The sequence below is a fragment of the Syngnathus typhle genome, linkage group LG19 (assembly GCF_033458585.1).
Source record: "Syngnathus typhle isolate RoL2023-S1 ecotype Sweden linkage group LG19, RoL_Styp_1.0, whole genome shotgun sequence".
In the NCBI taxonomy this organism is placed as follows: Eukaryota; Metazoa; Chordata; class Actinopteri; order Syngnathiformes; family Syngnathidae; genus Syngnathus; species Syngnathus typhle.
The window spans coordinates 3,817,932-3,835,331 of NC_083756.1; the positions used below are offsets into that span (position 1 = coordinate 3,817,932).

Below are 17,400 nucleotides of genomic sequence, written 5' to 3' on the forward strand. Positions count from 1 at the left end.
AGGTTCAAATTTAGCTTTCAATGCTAACGACACAATATTGTGTTGTTGTTTTTTAAACGTTTGAATAGATACTCAAACGTTTAAAAAAAAAAAAAAAAACGAGTGGCACACTTGTCACAGTTTCACTTCGTCACAATGTGATCTATTATTAGCTTAAGGTTAGCGCGTCACCACTACCTAATTTGCATATTCATGAGAACGTCACTCGTTAAGCCATCAATACGAGAAGAAACACCTAGCAACTAAATAACGTCAAAGTTTGATAATAATCATCACGACCACAACAACGTCAAACGGATATGTTTGGAATTCGACACGTTTTTCCTCACGTGTTCTCATTCAGCACACGTGCCAGGCAGCAGGCAAACCCCTGGCGGCGCCGTGACGTCACGACTGGTGCTGGCGGAGGAGGGTACGCAATGACGTCACCCAAACGTGACTTGACCTCCAAGCAGTTTGTTCGCACGATGTCATGTTTGTTTCATTTTTTATTTAGTGTGAAAAAAGGTTTGGAATAAACTACGTACTCTTAATTGAATTTCTCTTTGGAAATTGTGTCCTACTTAAATAGCAAGGGTGACAATTATACGCCATTATTCCTTTCTATTAATTGCAACTAATAAATCAATTTATGTTCATCTCAATAATCTTTCGAGCCTTTCATTGTATTGTCGCGGTTATGTTACAGCACTAACCTACTCTTTGACAAATTTGAATTATAATAACCTATTAAATGAAATATATTTTTGTGGGGTAGACTTCATTGTCTATGAATCTTTGTAGCAATTTTATAAAACTATCGAAAAACTCGTTTGATGGCCCTCCCAGAAAAATGTATTTTTAGTGAATTAAAAAAAATCTCATGCAATTAGAGTTAAGATTGTTTATTAGACACCCATCTGTCACACATTGGACATATTAGTTATTCGTTACAGCATCACGCGTCCCCTGTAGGCTACTGCAGTACCCCCTCTGAGCCAGAAGGGGGCGAGTCCCTATTATCAAACGGTGCAAAGGAGAAATAAAAAGTAGTCCATAAATCTTTTTACACAGATAAAGTGAGATTGAGTGAGGTTGTCTCGGCGCGTGTGGCGAGGTCTAAGAACTGAGCAGAACGAGCAGCAGTGACGCACAACAAAAGGAACACTTTACACTCACACACACAAAAAATGCACTTTCTTGTGAAGACAATAAATGAGCAGCCTTGAAATGATTTCATTTTTTCCTATTTATGTATACGCCAGCACTGTAAGCTTTTAAATTTTCTTTTCACATGGAAGCAACTAATTCAGTTTTATTTAGCATCAATAGAATTGCATTTAACCTTTAATAACAGTTTTTAAACATTTAGGTGCAACTTTTATACACTATACAATTTAAAGTAATAGCATGTAAAGTCATTGTAAGTTTATTAAGCAAGTAATATTCTGGAGCAGGACAATTCTCAGACGGAGGTCACAGCAAACATGAAGTGAATGAAGACGTCACATGTGAGGAAGACAAAAAAAAAATGGTTTATGTGTTTATTGGTGAATCCAAAGATTCTGAAACTCTTAAATTCCACCAAATGTGAAATGAATATAAATACACTTCTTAAAAGGATTTCATGATTTTGCAGTCACACGCTCCTCCAAAAAAATGCAGGGGGGGAAAAAGAAACCCGTTGACCTGGTTCTCAGTGGGAACAAAAACGTTTTGTTTTCTTTCATCAATTTCACATTCAACAAACATGTTGACCGATGAAAGAGAAACAAACTTGACAATTTATATAAGGGATTCTATAAAATGAGTTTTTTATTTTATCAGCGCTGTGTCGGCTCAAAAAATATCCCTGTTGGATAAACGTGTGTGTATGTGTGTGTAAGTCTTTAGATCTGCAAGAGAAGAAAAAGAGCAAAGTTGAGCTGAAATGAAGTGACATCATCACGAGGCCAAAACAAGACAGAAGAAAAAAAACACTTGCGTCGTCAATGTCTTCATCGTCATCGCCAATGTCGTCAAACTGGATCTCGTCGTCGTCGCCGGGACCAAACGTGTCTGTTTCGTTGATTTTGGCTGAAAGATACAAAACAATTTAAATAAAATTAAAAATAAAAAACAGGCAGCTGAATTACCTTAAACATTTGACCTTTTGATCTGATGCCCTCACAGGACGAATAAAGTATTGATTTATCCAATTTTACCAAACATCTGTTGTCATGTGCATATGTATGGTACACACAAATGTCCGAAGATACTCAGGCAATGTTAATGACGTCATGAAGTTATGTCAACCCTCATATCGGTCCATCTATGCAGCTTTTGATCAGTGTGCGTAGCTCACCGTGCTCGGGCAGCTCGCCGTACGCTTTCAGACTGCGAGCCTCGTCCGCGTTGTACTTGAGGATGACGTCGGCCTTGTTGTCCTGCAAAAAATGGTCGTCAAGCCGGGAAGCTCCCACAACAACAAAATGACAAGCTTGCGATGGCCGGTACCTGGTAATCTCTCAGGCCCACCAGGATGATGTCCGACGTGTTGATCCACACCTGGGCACACGTCACATGACCACAGGCTCAACTCAATGATCCGTGCGCGGATACACGAGGATGCCGACTCAGCGTTTACGGCAAGTGTGTGTGTGCTGTCACCTTTTTCCGGAGTTTTCCTCTGATGTGGCAGAGTCGCTTGGTGCCATCAAAGCACATGGCCTCCAAACGGCCATTCCCCAACATTTTTATCACCTGAGCATATTCTGTAAGGCACGCGAGTAGAGAGAGATGCAGATTCAAAAATTAAATACATGTAATTAAACAATCTGGCGCATTATGACAGCTGGCTGCCATCTTTGTGGAAGATTCCAAACAACAATGAATCACACTTCAAGAGCATAGGTCCAGAGAACGAGTGTGAATGTTTTGAAGCCAGCTCTCATCCACTACATAGGTTATGATGAACTTACCCTGTCCATCTTCTTTGAACACCAACTCTCTCTTCTCAGACTCGTTTTCATTCTTTCCACGCCGCCGATTCTTTCCTCCCTTACCTGGAAGGAAGCACAATCAGGTTCGTTGGACGAAGTGGTGTTTAAACAGCATGTCGCTTCATGAAAACCTCCATTGAAAAGATGTCGGAACTCAACAGGTCCACCATAAATTATACACGGATAAAAACAAACGTACGTTGGCTGGCGTTTAGAGTTCAGACCCATGGAGTAAAAATACATAAATACACGTCTCCTCCTCAAGCACAGAAAGATGTAAAACCGCATCAAGTTACGATTTCAGTAAAACAAACAAAAAGGAGGCTAATGAGATGTGGAGGCCAAAGCGGGTGTGGTGAAACTCATAGTAGCTCGCCAAGGTAAACGGGACAATTCCTAGCCCGTCGTTAACATTGTGGCTTGTCGGCAAACCGACCCTTGGCCTTCCTTCACAAAATGGACCATTAGCTAGTCAGAACCAACAAGAGACAAGGCGTCAAAAACAACAAATACTGTAATCTGCCGGAGCTAACTAGCATTAGCGCCGCGGGGACTCGTCACGTTTTCCGTGTCTGACTTGTGTCCCTCGTAGCCGCGGCGCGCTCCGAGACGAAAGCCGCCTTACCTTTATTTTTGGGCATATTCCCTCACGCCTCTGTCACAATAATTCCAGTGGATGGAAACGAAAGGTTCGGATCTGGTGTGAAGTGTCACGAAAGACGTTCAGACCTCAAGTGGACCGAAAATAGTGAGAAGCGCCAAGCTAGTTGCTCACACGATTGCCGATGAGGTTCACCGTTCTAGTGCGCATGCCCATTCGGGCATTGAAAAAAAAAAACTTTATTGCAAGAGTTTGCCTACAACGCTGATTGTATTAACAATATATCACTGAAGCAATTAATACACAAACACAGCAAATACATTGGCAAAATAAATTGATTTAATTGTAATCAATTGACCGGTATTGTAATAGCATATACATATACGTTTGTTATTATTTACAGCCGGTTGGGATAGGCTCCAGTACGCTCACGGCGATGGATGGATGGATGGATGGATGGATGGATGGATGGATGGATGGATGGATTTAGAATAATACAATAAATACAAATTCAATTAGAGAACCATACACAGCTATACTGTGCAACGAATACATTCAACATTTTGTGCTGCCCTCTAGTTTTGAGAACTAGTCGCAAGTTTATTGCTAAAAGTTAAAGTAGGATAGTCCCAGTCTTAAATCTTTTAATATTAAATAATGTTAAAATATTTTCAGCACTGCATTTCCCAATCCAAATAAGATGAATGAGAACTCAACAGGGTCATTGGCTTATTATCCTTGTTTTATTTTTCCATAGAAAGTCTCCCTGCAGGTATAAAACAAGAGGTGATGCAGCACCCAGGCTGAACAAATCTGGGGGAGCAGGAGAATATGAAAATAAAACAGAATTAAAAAAAGACATTCCTTGTTCCCAAAGCACAGAATCCCCGTCAGACCAAGTCCCACTTAAGTGGTCTCCATAAGCTAAGGGCAAACCACATGGCCTTTTTTTTTTTTTTTTAAACATGCTACATGCTAACGTAGCTAACATTTCCTTGAGTCTTGCAAATGAAGCAGCAGCTCCTGGTGCTATGGAAGCATTGGGATGGATATAGAATGGACGAAAACAAAAAAACAATTTGTACATTGCGGAATGTATGGAAAGCCATCTGAACACTTATTCCATATCCATGCTATCCAAATTAAGTCCATGTACTCGTATGCTCTTTGTGTCTTTGTCTTACACTAACGATTACGAGATTAATATGTCAGGAGGACATTTTAAACAGTTCCAACATACAGTACATGGACCCCAAGCTGGATATGGAGGACGTAAAATAAACCTCAAACAGCTTTGCACACTGTCGGTCGTCCAACCGGACGAGTGGAAACCTGAGGTGAGGAAGTACGCTTGTTTTTGTTTCAAACGGAAGCGACAAGTGCGTCGGACGGGACGATGGCGATTTTTAAGTCTGGTTACTTGCATAAATCATCGGGCTTCTTTCCAAAGAGGAGCGTACGCAGAGCTCCCCAACGTCACCAGGTCGTCAAAACTGACAGAAGACGTTTATATTCTGCTTTGGGGTTCTACCGATCACAAGAGGTTACGTTTGCCGTCACCGTGACGACAGGGAAGTTTAAAACAAAGCATCCCGCTTCTGCGTGATTATCGCGTTTCTCACACTGAGCTTTATGTACACGCGCGCTTTCTTGCTGTTCTGATTGTCTAAAGCAAAAGTCCACAAGTGGATCCCGGAAGAACGCCGCCGGCCGTCCAATCGGAAGAGTCTGTTGGGTGTGCGGGAGGGCGGCGGCCTCTGTGTGCTCTTTTTGTGGGCGGCGTCGGCGCCTCCCGGATTACATCAGTAGTCTGTCCGAGGTCAGCTAGAGGTCAAAGTTGACGGGAGATGAGCGAGGTTTGAGGGGTGGACATCACAGAGCAGTGGAAGTGAGTTTCTTCACACCCCGCCGCTGCGCCAGAGTGGAGCAGCCCACCGGCTCCAGAACCGGCGGGACGTTCCTGTTCAGGGCCGAGTACGTGGCGGCCATCGCTCCCTGGAACGCAAGGGCGCAATTAGTCACGCTCTCCACACAAATCTTTCAATTTCTCGAATTGAATCAAGTGCGGTGCCGGGCGACCCGAGTGTGATGAAGTCACCTTGACCAGGTGCGGCGCGTCCTGCCTGTTGAGCGTGTACTTGGGCAGCTGGTCCCGGTGCGTCACCCACGGGTGGCGCAGCACCTGACCGGCTGTCAGCCGCTGGTGGGGGTCCACGTGAAGCATCTTTGACACCAGATCCTGAGGCGCCACATACGGAACCATGACAATCATCATTTTCTTCAGCCCTTGTGTTGAGTACACGCGTGTGTTTTAGGAGTTACAGTGCACCTTAGCCTCAGAAGACACAGAGTTCCAGTATCCTCCAGTGAGTGAGAACTTCCCGCTGCCGATTCGGGCTAAAATCTCCTCTGGCGTGTCCTCGGGGCCATTGGCGAACGGAGTGAAGCTGCAAAAAAGATGACGAGTCATTAAAAGTTACATCGGGACAAGGAAGGAGCCCACTTTGTCCGAGGCCTACCCTGTCAGCATAGTGTAGAGGAGCACTCCCAGACTCCAAATGTCACAGGCTGCGTCGTAACCCTGCTTCTTCAGAACCTAGAAACGGCACATTTGTCAGATGGGTTCGGACCCGGGACGTGTTAGACAAGCGCAAGGCGAGCCACCTCTGGAGCGACAAAATTGGCGGTATAGCACGGCGTCATGAGCAGGCCGTTCTCTGCCCTCAGCTGCTTGGCAAAACCAAAGTCGCAGATCCTGATGGATTCGGCGTTGCCGCTCTCGTCCACGTAGAGGATGTTGCTGGGCTTCAGGTCTCGGTGCACCACCTTCGTGTAATCATGCACATTGCAATTAAAATAAAGGAGATGGGGGGCACACAGACGTCAAGATGGTGGTCGGGTGTGTGGACGCACCCCCTGCACGTGAAGGTACTCAAGCGTCTTGGTGATGGTGAAGAGAACGGCGCTGGCCTCCCGCTCGGAAAAGAACTTCTGGCGTAGGATTTTATCCAGCAGCTCTCCGCCCTTCATCAGCTCGGTCACCAGGAAGACAGAGCGCCCGTCGTCGTACACCTACGAGACAGCGGGTGGAGCCAGTGAGCGCCAATATCACAGCTTGGGAAAACGCCAATTATGTTATTGCGAATTTGGACTCACGTCTTTCAGCGTGATGATGTTGGGGTGCTGGCCGTATCTCAGCAGGATTTCCACCTCTTCCGTAGGGTCCCGCTTGGCTTTGTTGATGATCTGCAACGGGAGCACACCTTGAGCTGGGTGCCCAGGTGTGGGCGGCAAACCCCGCGGCAGGTGCTCCCACCTTGACGGCGTAGTCCATGCCCGTGCCCTTGTGCATGCAGCGCTTGCAGATGGAGTAGGAGCCAATCCCGATTTCCTCCTTCACGTCGTAGGTGTCGCAAAACTGAGATGTGCTTCTGTGCAGCTGCTGCGGGGCGGGAAGTCCAACGTCAGACTTTTCCTTGCTTTTCTCACTGTGCTTTTTGTTGTTCTAAATACATCAGCAGCCTGTGTGTGTTTGTGTCACACAAATTGTGTGTCTGTGTGCGCACCTGAACGATGGTGTTTGGCATCGGTTGCGTTTCCTCTTCGGTTATTGCCACAAAACTGAATCCTCGGAAGAGCTGATGGGCGTTGGCGCTGGGCGGCACTCCTGGAGAGTCTGACACAACGCAAAGGCACCCGTGAGTTTGTCCAGCCTGACATGCTGAGTCATTATGAAGGGGCGGAGGCTGACCGCGGGGTGTTTTAGCAGTGAACTCCGGGTCAAAGTAGAAGGTGTCGTCGGGTCGTCCGGCCGCGGGCTTGAAGGGAGGCGGGATCTCCCTGCGAAAGAGTTTCTACAAGAGGAGCGAGAGAGCCGAGTGAGTCATGACGGCTAAGACGGAAGGGAAACGTGAAGGCGCAAACGTACGTTCCAGTCGATAGTGCTGAAGAACTGATGCCTTTTGATCTCCTCCACGCCATCTGGACCAGCTCCTTCAAAGTTGGAAGACAACCGTTAGCCATAACAACAACAGAAGAGGAATCGAACGCAATCGTTGCTCACCCAATCGGTTGGAAGGGTTGCGCTTAAAAAGGTTCCTGAGAAGACTCTGCGCTTCTGAACTCAAAAACTGCGGCATTCCCAGCTTGGCCCTGCAAGTCAAACACCGAAGAATCAAAGCAAAGATCGGCCCACGCAGGAAACCCGATCGGCGTTCCGCTCAGCGTTTGCACGCCGCGAAATTGACGTTTGCTGTCCTTCTGACAGCTTTGTGGACTCACTTGAGGATCATGGTCATGGTCTCTTTGCGGTCTTTGCCTTGAAATGGCAGCGTTCCCGTCAGCATCTCGAACTGGAGGAAGAACAATCATTCAGAAAGCACAAATTATTTTTCCCTGCTTTATTTTTTTTATTTTGTTATTCCCTTCTTTTATTTTCTTTATTGCTCCAGTCAACCGATTAAGTTTAAAAAAAGAAAATTCTTACAAATGTAAATACGGCAGAGGCAGGTGGTCCCCCCAAAAGTATTAGTGTAGCCTCTGCTATTTTAGTAAAGGCCAGCAGGTGGCGCTTGCGCTGCTTAAATGAAAATATGAGGCGCTGGCTGCTCACCATCAGTACTCCGTACGACCACCAGTCGGCGCTGTGCGTGTGTCCCCGCCGGTTGACTACTTCCGGGGCCATGTACTCCACCGTCCCGCAGAACGAGTACGCCTTGTTCTCGTGGTCGATGGATTCCTTGCTCAGGCCAAAGTCTGTACACAGACATTTGAGGTTGCTCATTCAGGTGACGCGAGTGGCGCCCGCCAGCACGTGACCTCGATGGCAAAGGTCTCACCTGTCAGCTTGATGTGTCCGTCCTCATCCAGCAGGATGCTGAAACAACAACAAAACGTTGACGCTGAAGACCCAAACCGTTTCCAGCATGACTGAGTGCGTACGTGCATACTTCTCCGGCTTCAGGTCCCTGTAAATGATACCCAGGCCGTGAAGATGATCGAGAGCCAGCGCCAGTTCTGCCAGGTAGAATTTGACATCCTCCTCTGTGAACATCACCTGGAACACACGTGCGCACATGGTGAGGTGAATCAGATCAGGATGAAGATGCATTGTGGTTGCTGCGTCACCTCTTTGGAAAGCCTCGTGAAGAGGTCGCCCCCTCTCAGGAAGTCCAGGATCAGGTAGAGCTTCCCCTCCGTCTGGAAGGCTGAGGGAGAAAAGGAAGCAATTCACATCAGACAGTTGGTGTCGAGTCAAGTCATGGGAGCGCTGACTCACCGTAGTGCAGTTTGACGATGAAGGGATGGTTGACTTCCACCAAGATGTCTCTCTCCATCTTTGTCCTGACGCGGTCGCGCACTGAAAACATGCGTACAAAAAGCTGATCTTTCGCAATTCAAATGAAATCCATTGTGCGTGTTTGTACCTTTCAGTGTTGCTTTCTTCAGGACTTTCATGGCATACAGTTGGCCAGCGTCTGGACCTGTGACCTTCCTCACCAAGAACACCTAAACACAACCGATACACACACACACACACACACGTCAGTATTGTGTGTGCTTACTTTTGACTCCGTCAGAGTTTGATTAAAACAGAAAAACAATGTAGGCAGTGGGACTAATTGCTCATTCCGAAACATGATGACACTCAGTGGGAGTGTGAAGGACCCTCAGCCTGCTATAGCATCGGCCCCTCAAACGGGGGCAGCGCACACACACACACACCTTGCCAAAGGAGCCTTGACCCAGGACTTTGCGTAGCTCGAACTGGCGAGGGTCGGCCTTCTCACATCCTTCCTTCACATGGTGAGTGATGTTGATCTCCTTCATAGGCACATCATCCTGCAACACACACACACAGTGGAGTGGGATGACTTTCCTGAAAGTCACAATATTTTCACCAACTTGACTGGCGAACTTGTTTTAGAACAGTTTGTTCGCGAGGCCTCCTCAAGGCTTCACCTTATTATTATTTCCGGCGGAAATGGAACAAATAAATGCCATTTGCATTCATTTCAGTGGAGAAAGGTCCACCAAGGGAGTATCCAAAAGTCGGCGCAGGAATTGTGGGAAATGAAGCGAAACCACAGCGTCGGCATTTGACGACAGGTTGAGCAGCCTTCCCGAGCGCTTGTCATAGGCGTACGCACGCACGGTTGTCATGGAGACAGCCCGGGTACCTGCTTTGTGTGGCAGAGTGACTAATGATGGCGGAGAGTGTGAGTGTGCATTCAGCCTCCAAAGTCTTTGTCAAAGGAATGGCACAAGCAAATCCTCCTCCTCCCTCCCCGCCGCGTACCTGGACTTCCCAGGTGGCCGACCTGCCAGGTCCCAGTGCCCGCCGGGTCCTGTAGTCCAGGGTGTGGCCCAGCCTGCGTGGCGACAACATGCTCCTGCACAGCGATGGGACTGAGCGGTACTGAGCGGTACTGAGCGGCACCAGCTTCTCATCATTCTTGACACTTTGTGGTCTTGTTTCTCTCTCTCTCTCTCTCTCGCTCGCTCTCTCACAGTCTCTATCTTTCCTCCCGCCTTTCCGCCTGCTTTCTCGACACTTGTGTCTTTCTTTGAATACTCGTCACCTCTTGCTATTCTCATTATGACACAATTTCACCCCTTTGGGGAAGTGCCTTCAAAAGCTACGTTCAACTCTCAAGGCTTATTTGACATCCTCTCAATTCTTTTAATGGTCGCCAATTCTGTGTATGCAAGTGCTTGTTTTGGTCCAATTTAAAGACAAGATCTCGAATAAATGTGAAGAAATGCAACGGTAAAAATAAATTGTGCACGCGTTGGAACTCAGAGGAATGTTGACATTTTAAAATGTGCACGTATGCGTGAGTCAGAACACAGATGGCGCATCGGAGCGACAGGATGCTCATGTCGCACCTCTTAATCACGGGATTAAAAGTGCAAAGCCCGCGCCTGCGCCCGATGCGCACACACAAATTCAATTGTGGGACAGCACAAAGGAAGTCACCTTCCATGTCTTCTATTATTGTTTCAAGATTTGAGCGAGTGTGAGCAGGTGGTATTTCACAAAGGACAATAACCGATAGATGAATCGATGATTCAAATAATCGTGCAAAACGGGACATGCGCGCTAAGCGACTCACAGTCCAGCTGCGCGTTGGCGATCCCAAACAGCCCAACATCCCCTCACGGCGGCTGTCGGCCCTCCTGCGGACCGGCGGGAAATTCCGGAGCGCCTTCAGTCGGCCCCTCAGCGCCCGCAGGAGCCCGATGAGAGCGCACACGTACGTCGGCTTGGCGTGGGCCGGGCGGTGTGTCATTGCAACGATTCACCGGCTGAGTGCCACTCGTTCGCGGCCACGCTGTGACAGTGGTTGAGGGTGAACCGTGTGAGGGGATACCCACGGTCAGAGGAGATGTTGGGAGGGGGGGGGGGGGGGTATCAAATACGGAACAGGGGGGAGTGGGATTCCCCACACTCTCCTCCCCTTGTGACTCACAGCCATAACCTTCCGTCAAGACTTTCCATCAGGTGTCCTGGAGATTCCCCCCAACACGCTGCCCAATGACTGAGCAGCACGAGTTCAAGAGTCCCACAGCCCCTCCCATTTTAGTCCAACACAACAGCAGCTAGCAGGATTGAATGTGACACATTGACCGCACTGGATCATGAAAAGTTCTTTTCCAGGCAGTTGAAGGTTTGGAAGTGCAGAGCCTGAATTGAATTGGCCCGATGTTTTAAAGCAGTGATATTATATATCAGTATTGTCTGTATACATGTGCTGCCACACCGTTTGTGTTCAAACTTCTATTGCTTGAAGCATTTTAAGTACATCAACGCTAGTTTTGTTAGCCCATCTACATAATTTCGCATTGTGTGTTATGTATCAGTCAGAGGTTTCCCTAATTTACCAATAGAAAATATCTTGGAGCCTATTTCAGATGACTTTGATAAAGAAGCGGCGTACAGCCCGGATTTGTCGCCGGCCAAACCAAAACGGAGTCATGATGAGTTGTTTGGGGAAGTGGATAAAACACAGCTTGCCACGCAGTCACAACGCTCGACCACCTTCCAAATCCCACTGGTCGCACACAATGTGCACAACGCTAGCCAAGCGGCAGTGACAGCCCGGTGACATTTCTTCGGTTACCTGCACCTGTTGTCGCCCTCCACGCCAGAACGCGCTTCCACTTACGCACAATCAAGTGCAGTGGAACAAACAGCAGCGTCACAGAGCGTGCAAAACGTTGTACAAAGTACACGCAACAACACACAGTGAAAAGCTGTTTCCATCAATTGAAATCAAGTGTGTGTGTGTGTGCATAGCATCACAGATTGAGCGGCGGTGGGATTCCATTCCACACAATCTGCAACCTCTAATCCTGTTACGCAATCAAATTAACAGGCTGCATGGCCACCGTGCACACACGCACGCACACGCACGTTTGGGATTTGTCAGGTTGGAGGTTGCGAGTGCTTTTCCGTTCGCCATGGATCCAATAACAGACACACATGTACATAAACACATGTAGACTAAGATGGACTGAAATTTGTAATTTAATACTACGTCCGACAATATCATAGTCTTCCTTTGCTAAACTCTTGGCAGATGAAGACCCTTGACTTTGAAAAAAAAAAAAAAGCTTGTATATGAGAGAATTGAAAGTGAGTTGGGCGCCACCTTTGTGCCTGCAGCGCCACCTCCAGGAACTTTCACAGGACACCACAAGACAAAATGAGCGGACGAGGACGATGGGGCGAGCGAGCGGGGAAGAAAGAGACAACCAAAGGATGAAAGATCGATGAGGAGGCGCAGAGTCAGGATATCATCATTTATTCAGGAGCTAGCAAGAAAGCGCTCAATCGCTAGGACACTTCCGTCAATGTGCTTGGCCGATGGATCATTCTATATTTATCATTTACAGTCCGCCTGCTATGTGATACAGAAAAAAAACTGTGTGATTGTTTTGAGTAGACAACAGGTAAATTGCCTTTCAAACACACGGCACACAAAACAGGAAAGAAAAAAAACCCAATATTGAGTGACCAATTCTCTTGCTTGTTACAAATCCACAATGAGTCATGATATTTGGTGGCTGAGGCTTTGCTGAATAAAAGGATAATAAACATGGCGGCCCACTGGCACATTAAACGGCACCAAAAATGCTCCGCCCGCTTTGCGCTGCCTCTGCTCCAATAACAAAAAGTCGATTGTATCGTGACTAATCATGTTGAGTGTCGCTGCGGTGCAAAGATAAAATGACTCAACCAATCTTGTCACGGCACATTTTCCTCACAGTGGCAAAGAGTGCTTTGGAAAAACAACACGGACTTCCAAATGTGAGCGGGACAGGGGTCAGAGGTGCACGTCCACGCGTCCTCCGCGCTACCACGGCAACCAGTCCATAACACACACACAGCCTTCTGCTCTCATTAGCGCAATCAAAGCAGTTGATGGCTTGCCAGCCGAGCCCCTCCAACCCTCTTCATTATGTTCACAAAAGCCATCAATTGAAAAACTACCCCTGTGTCCATTTTTGGCCAACCCTCAACTGGTCACCAGTCGATCGTGGGGCATAAACAGACAACGGAGCGTGGAAAGTGCTATTCCCAGAAGGACCAGTGAGAGTTCACACTTCTGAAGCTCGAGCATTGTTTCTTTTGAAGACAATGAGCCAGACGAGCGACAAGTGAACGCTCTCAAGGAAGCGAGAGTGTCACCTGCCATTGTTCCGTTTTTGCTTTCTGGCATGTGATGACAAAACCGCAGCCAATCTGTTCCGGCACCGAAACGCATACGCGGATAGCTGTCATTCTACGAGGCTCGCCGCCAGCGTGGGAAAGACTCTGGAACAGGTTAGACGTGTACCCGACATGCACGGCTTTGAACGAGTCGGTCTACTCGCACGTAGAATCGCGCAAAAGTCAACTCGCGCACTTTCTACCTGAGGCGGGCGTCTCCTGGCGTGCAGCAACAGCGTCTTCATGGCGCCTCGTACGCGTCAAAGTTAAGAGTGAGCAGAGAGAAGCCCGACCGAACACGCGTGCACGCACAGGAAGGCCCGCCAGCTCCTCATCACGTCCTGTCATTGTTTCCCTGGCAACAACATCTGCGCAGGAAGGCAAACATCTGTGCGCTGTTCCACCCGTCACACACACACACGCACACACAGCCTCTCGTCAGTGTTTGGGTTTGTCACGATAAGCATGGCAGAGAAAACACTGACATGTCCCACAGGTCTTTGAACGCCCCGTCAATCTCGGAAGGGAAATGATTAGGAAGCATGACGGCGCTTGAAATTCCACATGTGCCAGCGAGGAGGGGGAGGAGGATGAAGGATGAAGGGAAGAAATGAAAACAGACTTTGGAGGCTGCGTGTCAAATTCCTGCTCAGGTCAGCGCAAGCCCGGCCCGCCGACTCCTTCTCTACTTTCATCTCAATTTGCCATAACAGGTCATATTCAAAACAACCAGGAGAACAAGATATGTGCTACAAAAAAACAAACAAACAGATGACCCTAATTTGCCCTGAAGATGAATTCTCAGATGGCTTCCCATAAAGACTTTCAAGAACGCCAGGCGTGTGCGCGTCTAACATTGTTGTGTGCGTCTAACAGTGATGGAGATTAGAAAGGTCCTCACAAAAATATTGTGTGCTCGAGCGGCGATTGGTCGCTTCCTGAAAAGAGACACAGTGAGGCAGCCAGCGAGAGAGAGAGCGAGCAGCTCAGGAAGGCGAGTTGGACCCATTACATCAGCACCCTGTGACCTCTCACAATGGCAACTCCCACAATGCACTGCTTTCAGCACACCACCACGTCACAAGCAATCTTGACGTGAGACGTACGTATAGCAAGTGTGTGTGTGTCTGTGTGTATTTCAAAAGACAAAGAGCACAGAAAGTCGGTCCAGATGGCCACACAAGATTAGACACTGTCTGCTAGTGAGCGCTACATCCAAACACACACGCTCACACACACACACACAGGAAGTTGTGACATGATGTGGAAACGTGACAAAGGAGTGGACTAATAATAAAGAAAGACGGTCATATTTTTAGCTTTGGTGCAAGAGGCCTCGCTCCCTCCTTCCCTCCCACTCTTGAATAATGAATGCTCCCTTTGATCGTCTGTCTTGGGAGACATGACGAGAGTCCGCAAGTGTGTTAAAATGATGGCAGCCTGCTAGTGGCCTCTCTGGAACATTTTCTCTCTTTTGTCTTGTGAATATGAGTGACCTCATACTCTGACAGACATACACACACACACACACACCTGAGATGCAGCAGATGGCAGCAGATGTGAGTGGGCCCCCCCCCAAGAGAGCAGCGATGCTCCTAATGTGGCCTGGAAGCCATTTTCTGCCCACACCGGGGGCATCAATGTCTGTGTGTGTGTGTGTGCGCGGTTCTCCAAGCGCCAATTTGAAACATTTAAACTAAAAACCTTAAACTTAACTTAATACACAATCACACACACAGAATGCAATGTCCATAATGTTCTTTGTAAAGTAGGGTGTCACAGAGTAACCTCATTATCACAACTTAACCAGACGATATACACACACTGATGTTCACACAAGCTCTTAAGTGGAGAAGCCTGTCTGTGTGTGTTTGAGTGTGTGTGCGTGTGCATGTGTGTAAGCGAGGCACTCTGGAGAGCCACGTAATGACTACTCAGCTCTTCTCAGACAGACGATCCATAAGCCATCTCCTCTGCATTTAAAAATCGATGCGATGGCTGCAGCATCGGTGGAGCATGACGTCAACGGCACGTGTACTGTGCTTGTATTTGGTTTTTATTTTGTTGACGGCGCTGCCTTGTGTGTAAATGTTTGAATTTGGTGTCCAATCAGATTCCAGCAGAAGGCATCTGCGGCCATCTACACGCGAGAATACATTTGATGGTGAAATTATGGAAAACTCACATTGCGCAGCACCACGCCGTCGTCCTCGCCCACAGAGTCGTCCAGGTCATTATGAGCATCCTGAAAGTGCACAGAGGTGAAAGGTCAACATGGCGGGTGCTTCCTGTGTCTGCTTAAACTGAGTCTAAGCTTGTTTCAAGTCACTTTTGACATGGGAAATTCTCCAAATAATTGTAGAAAAGTCTGGTAGTCGAGGAAGCGGGAGAACCCAAAGGACGCCCCGACGCACAATGGCGGCCGCGGCGAGGGTGGAAACACCGGCGACGTGCTGAGACACGCCACAAGATTCCAGGAATGACGCCAATCTGATGGGAGCGAGGCCACGTTTAATGCTCGACATGCACTAGGCCACCATAAAAGCTGCAAATATTATAAAAATAATGCCAGGTCAAAGTTCATTGGGGCGGCTCCACTATGACAACGCAGGAAGTGGACACAACGCGCAGGGCGCTGCTCACGCAGGAAGTTGACGCGCTTACGCAAGCTCCTTCCTGAATCACGCGGCAGAGACGCCTCCTGTTCGTTGCTGAGATTTTGAAAAACTTGAAGAACTGGAACACGCACACGCTACTGACTCAGTCGCAAAGCAATCCCACACTTTGCTCCAAACGTGTATTCATTCTTTTGCATAACACCACCAAGGCCAAGAATAGAATCCAAAGCACAAGACGGGCTTGACGTTGGACGTTCATTAGGCCCAATTGATGTCATTAGTCAGGGGGGAACAAAAAAAAGAAAAAAAATCACAGCGCCTGCTCAAACTGCGATCCAATTCAAGCAACACAAGAGTCTTTATGAGACTCTTCACTTGAAATGTTTTGTAACGCTTGTAGAAAAACAATGCGCATTTTGGATCACTTTAGAAAAGGTTATAGAATTTCAGAGTGATAGAAAGACATAAAAAGAGGTAATTTATCACCCAACATTACATAACAGTGTAGTAAACTATTGCATCACAAATGTTACTTTTGGACATTTAGCAGCTCACAAACAAGTTACGTCAGCAAATTACCATATCCAGAATCTTGTGATACTTCAAATTCTATTTGTTTTGCAATTGATTCAGTAATTCAATTTCAGTTGCTTTTGTGGAGTTGATTCAGTCTCCTTTTTGTTTTGTTTTAAAAAACAACTTTTTACAAAGTATGGCAGTTGAATCTATACTTCTGTTTCCTTCTACATAAGTACAGGTTTGCACTTTTGCCAAATTTAATTTGCACTTTACATTTCAGTCTTTACTTTTCTAACTGCTACTCAAGTAGAAGACTTGAGTACTTGTACTCTTGCCACTCTTGGTGTAATAATCATAAGTATTCAAGTGTCACTTTGGAGTGAGTATTGTCACCAGCTCTAGTCTGTGGCCATTTCCGTGTGCTGTTCGAATCGGATTTAAAGGCGAGCGCGTATTGTGACTAACCTCCCCCGTCGTGCCCCCCAGCGGCATCTTCTGCCAGGGATCCACCAGCTGAGCCAGCGGCATCTTGTCCTTCCTCTGCCTCGACTCGTCCCCTCTCAGCCGCTTTCACGTGCTCTTGCGTGGCCCGGGAGTCGGGACCTCAGGTTCTAGTCGCCCTCACTTCAATTTCTCTTTGCCTTCTTTCTTCGGCCTTTTGGCAGAATGTGAAGCTAGTTCCGTGTCACTTGGCCGGTTCGCGCCGACCCGCTACGGAGCTCTCGAGCCGGGGTAACGCGACCTATCCGCGGGTGTGTAGTGGCGCCGAGTCCGCCTCTCCCTCCTGGTGGACGAACATGAGAAACCGAAAAGAGGACACCCTTTACCCCCTTCCGAGATGCCAAAGCCACATGTAGCAGTAGTCTATCACTCCCGGAGTCTATCTGCCGCCCCCACTCCGTCTGTTCTCTCGCCCCCCTTTGCTCGCTCTCTCGCGTTCACTTCCTGTACTTCCCAATATGGCGGACGGTGTCGGCTTACCTGTCC

At 47.6% G+C, this 17,400-nt stretch overlaps 2 protein-coding genes across 3 annotated transcripts; both read right to left on the bottom strand.

Annotated features, from left to right (window-relative positions):
* Positions 1-1,509: 1,509 nt before the first annotated feature.
* On the bottom strand, positions 1,510-3,779 carry eif1axb (eukaryotic translation initiation factor 1A X-linked b). The gene is made up of 7 exons (XM_061265210.1): positions 3,586-3,779; positions 2,940-3,023; positions 2,629-2,732; positions 2,476-2,526; positions 2,324-2,405; positions 1,964-2,055; positions 1,510-1,874 (listed from the first exon to the last, which is right to left on the bottom strand). Exons 1-7 carry the CDS (start codon positions 3,599-3,601, stop codon positions 1,869-1,871), a joined length of 435 nt encoding a protein of 144 aa, XP_061121194.1. The 5' UTR covers positions 3,602-3,779; the 3' UTR covers positions 1,510-1,868.
* A 506-nt stretch (positions 3,780-4,285) lies between these two features.
* On the bottom strand, positions 4,286-17,380 carry rps6ka3b (ribosomal protein S6 kinase, polypeptide 3b). 2 transcript variants are annotated; one of them, XM_061265205.1, is made up of 22 exons: positions 16,879-17,380; positions 15,462-15,521; positions 9,286-9,402; positions 8,988-9,069; positions 8,840-8,920; positions 8,689-8,768; positions 8,511-8,617; positions 8,400-8,437; positions 8,174-8,316; positions 7,843-7,913; positions 7,625-7,713; positions 7,490-7,554; positions 7,313-7,415; positions 7,128-7,237; positions 6,878-7,003; positions 6,718-6,807; positions 6,475-6,633; positions 6,226-6,387; positions 6,081-6,157; positions 5,891-6,008; positions 5,660-5,800; positions 4,286-5,556 (listed from the first exon to the last, which is right to left on the bottom strand). In XM_061265205.1, the coding sequence occupies exons 1-22, from the start codon at positions 16,939-16,941 to the stop codon at positions 5,434-5,436; spliced, it is 2,205 nt and encodes a 734-aa protein (XP_061121189.1). In that variant the 5' UTR covers positions 16,942-17,380; the 3' UTR covers positions 4,286-5,433. The 2 variants fall into 2 exon arrangements, with proteins under 2 accessions (XP_061121189.1, XP_061121190.1); XM_061265206.1 differs by lacking the exons at positions 15,462-15,521; positions 16,879-17,380 and adding an exon at positions 13,480-13,637.
* Positions 17,381-17,400: the final 20 nt, after the last annotated feature.

Excerpts from the sequence above, each read along its gene's own strand:
- rps6ka3b (XM_061265205.1), bottom strand. The coding sequence starts at position 16,941 with ATGCCGCTGGCTCAGCTGGTGGATCCCTGGCAGAAGATGCCGCTGGGG. Across the intron at positions 6,634-6,717 it reads ACATCATCACGCTGAAAGAC|GTGTACGACGACGGGCGCTC; the intron begins GTGAGTCCAAAT and ends GCTGTCTCGTAG. Across the intron at positions 5,801-5,890 it reads CTGTGTCTTCTGAGGCTAAG|GATCTGGTGTCAAAGATGCT; the intron begins GTGCACTGTAAC and ends GTGGCGCCTCAG.
- eif1axb (XM_061265210.1), bottom strand. Across the intron at positions 2,527-2,628 it reads GAGGAAAACTCCGGAAAAAG|GTGTGGATCAACACGTCGGA; the intron begins GTGACAGCACAC and ends ACGTGTGCCCAG. Across the intron at positions 2,406-2,475 it reads TGGGCCTGAGAGATTACCAG|GACAACAAGGCCGACGTCAT; the intron begins GTACCGGCCATC and ends CATTTTTTGCAG.